At 46.1% G+C, this 3,255-nt stretch overlaps 1 protein-coding gene across 1 annotated transcript; it reads left to right on the top strand.

The window, feature by feature from the left end:
- Nucleotides 1-2,607: 2,607 nt before the first annotated feature.
- Nucleotides 2,608-3,050, top strand: LOC129680139 (huntingtin-interacting protein K-like). Its single transcript, XM_055611707.1, has one exon. The coding sequence runs from the start codon at nt 2,608-2,610 to the stop codon at nt 2,995-2,997; it is 390 nt and encodes a 129-aa protein (XP_055467682.1). The 3' UTR covers nt 2,998-3,050.
- The last annotated feature ends 205 nt before the right edge of the window (nt 3,051-3,255 follow it).

Below are 3,255 nucleotides of genomic sequence, written 5' to 3'. Positions count from 1 at the left end.
CAGCACACAGCACAGCACACAGCACAGTACACAGCACAGTACACAGCTCAGCACACAGCACAGTACACAGCTCAGCACACAGCTCAGCACACAGCACAGCACAGCACAGCACAGCACACAGCACAGCACATAGCACAGCACACAGCTCAGCACACAGCACAGCACACAGCACAGCACAGCATAGCACACAGCACAGCACATAGCACAGCACACAGCTCAGCACACAGCTCAGCACACAGCACAGCACACAGCTCAGCACACAGCTCAGCACACAGCTCAGCACAGCACACAGCACAGCACACAGCACAGCTCAGCACACAGCTCAGCACACAGCACAGTACACAGCACACAGCACACAGCTCAGCACACAGCACAGTACACAGCACAGCACACAGCACACCTCAGCACCTGGCTAGCGTTCTTTATTCTCCTTTGGACAATCTTTTCTTCTCCCTTCCTCTCCTTTTTCGGGAGTTATTTACTGTTTAGTGTGTTCTGGGTGTGAGTACGCCACCATGGGCATGTGGAGGTCAGGGGATAATGCTGTGGGGCCGGTCATCTCCTGCCACCCTCACGTGGGTTCAGGAATGACGCAGAGTAAGCACTTTGCTTACTGAGTCATTCTGTGGCCCCTGTATTTTATTTTCTGAGACAGAGTCTTACTCTCAACCCCGGCTGGCATCAAGTTCACCATGATCCTCCTACTTCAGCATCCCAAGCACCAGGACTGTGCTCAGGTTCACTTTGACCTAGTTCAAAACATTTCTTAAAGCAACACCCAAGGGCTGCATGATGGTAACACACGCCTGTAGTCCCAGCATTCAGGAAGCAGAGGGAGCAGATCTCTGAGTATAAGGCCAGCCTGGTCTACAGAGCAAGTCCAGGACAGCCAGAGTTACACAGAGAGACCCTGTCTCAAAACAAAACAAAAACAATACAAGGAAGTTCTATAATTTGTCGATTTCAAGGGTCTATCAAGGAAACTAGTCCAGTTTGGGAATCAAGAGTCACTCATCAATTCATTCATTTATTCATTCAGTAAAATTTAACTTACTAAGTGCCAAGCAGTTTGCAGTGCTATCAAAAATCTAAGAGCTGGCCCTGGCCTTCTAAAGATTCATACTTAGGCAAAGAAACAGGAATATAAATGAATTGCAGCTACAGCACAAGTTCAGTGACTGTCACAATTGCTGTTCCTTTCTAGCAAAACTTCTGTAGGCACAGCCTCTGTCCTTGTCAAGCAAGCTGCCCTTGATGATTGCATTCTGTACAGTGATGCAGCCTCTCCTCCTCAGTTCATTTGTCTGCTCTGTCTGAGAGGGATGGAGCAAGGAAATGAGGAAGAGAGGGAGGGAAGAAGGAAGGGAGGGAGAGAGAGAGAGGGAAGGAGGAAGGGAGGGGGGGAAGGAGGAAGGGAAGGACTGAGCGGAGGAGGGAAAGAGGGGAGGGAGGGAGGAAGGGAGAGATGGGAGGGGCTTGTCTTTAAAAAATCACAGAGACAGACAGTTGTAGTTATCCACAGTTCTTATGTGGGCCAGGTGTGGTGGTACAGGCCTTTGAGGCCAGCCAAATCTACATTTTGAGTGCTAGGAGAGCCAGGGATATCTAGTGAGTCCTTGTCTCAAGAGAGACAGACAGGCAGGCAGGCAGGCAGACAGAGTGTTCTAATGTGGGATAAAGAGAAGTTAGTAGGTAGGTAGTTGGATCCAAAGCTTTTATGTTGGAAGGACTCACAGAGAAAAACTACTGTAATTACAAAAGGCTAAAGTTATTTTAAAAAGTGGAAGGCTTAAGGTACATACAGAGAGAGATGCTGAGGAGCTGGTGTTAGCAGGAGGTAAGAGAGGAGAAATGGGGAAAACCATGGTTACAATTATGACTTAGATATGAAATGACCCCACAGGCTCATGTGTTGTACTCTTGGTTCCCAGATGGAGGCACTGTTTTGGAAGTTGGAGAAGATGAGGGGGAGGTTACTGGGGGAGGTGGGGGTGCCAGTGGGCATTGCATCCACAGCCCTTTTGTTTACATGAGATGAGCAGCTCTTCTCCTCCCACTCCCACCACCGTGGTGTTGTATCCAAACACATAGAGCCAACCATGGGCTGAACTCCCTGAAACTGTAGGTCAAAATAAATTCTACCCATAAGGTTGTTTCTATCAGGTATTTCACCCAGAGGTAAGAAAAAAAAAATATGCCTTACTCTCAAGTAGCTCAGAACTTTCTCCAAAACTGACTACAAACACAGACACAAAAGAAGTCTCCAACAGGCACAAGAAAACTGAAATAACTCCCTGTATCCTATCTGGCCACTGATAGGTTAAACCTGGATATCAACAACAGAAATAACAGAAGGTCCACAAACTCATGGGAACTTAACAACTCACTAATACATGAAAAACGGGGCAAGAGAAAAATTATGAAAGAAATTGAAAATATTCTACAATTGAATGAAAATCAAAGCACAACATACTCAAACTTATGGGACACAGTGAGGCTGTTCAAAGAGGCAAAATTATAGCACTAAGTGCCAAAAAAAAAAAAAAAAGGAAGATCTCATACTAGTAACTTAACAGTATATCTAGAGCAAAAAGAAAAAATAACGCTATGCGGCGGCGCGGTGAGATCGAAATGGCGACCGAGGGTGATGTGGAGCTGGAGTTAGAGACCGAGACCAGCGGCCCGGAGCGGCCTCCCGAGAAGCCACGGAGGCATGACAGTGGTGCTGCTGACCTGGAGCGGGTCACTGACTATGCGGAGGAGAAGGAGATCCAGAGTTCGAATCTGGAGACGGCTATGTCAGTCATTGGAGACAGAAGGTCCAGGGAACAAAAGGCCAAACAGGAGCGGGAGAAGGAACTGGCGAAGGTCACTATCAAGAAGGAAGATCTGGAGTTGATAATGACAGAGATGGAGATCTCTCGAGCAGCTGCAGAAAGGAGCTTGCGGGAACACATGGGCAATGTGGTGGAGGCTCTTATTGCCCTAACCAACTGATAATGTGCTTTTTCAGACATTCTGGACTGATTTGCTGAAACAAAGTGTTTCATTTTGAAAAAAAAAAAAAAAGAAAAGAAAAGAAAAAATAACACCCAAAATAGTATATGGGAAGAAATAATCAAGCTCAGGGCTTAAATCAAAACAACAACAAAAATAAAAATACAAAGAATCATTGGAACAAGTTGTTTCTTTGAGAAAATTAGTAAGTTTGATAAACCCTTAGCTGAAATAATTAAAAGGCAAACAGCGAAGTTC

Source organism: Psammomys obesus, unplaced genomic scaffold, assembly GCF_907164565.1.
Source record: "Psammomys obesus unplaced genomic scaffold, mPsaObe1.curated_primary_1811, whole genome shotgun sequence".
NCBI classification, from domain to species: Eukaryota; Metazoa; Chordata; class Mammalia; order Rodentia; family Muridae; genus Psammomys; species Psammomys obesus.
The sequence above is the reverse complement of the archived record's forward strand: the minus strand, read 5'-3'. Positions and strand labels throughout refer to the sequence as shown.

Coding starts and splice junctions, on each gene's coding strand:
- LOC129680139 (XM_055611707.1), top strand. CDS start 2,608: ATGCGGCGGCGCGGTGAGATCGAAATGGCGACCGAGGGTGATGTGGAG.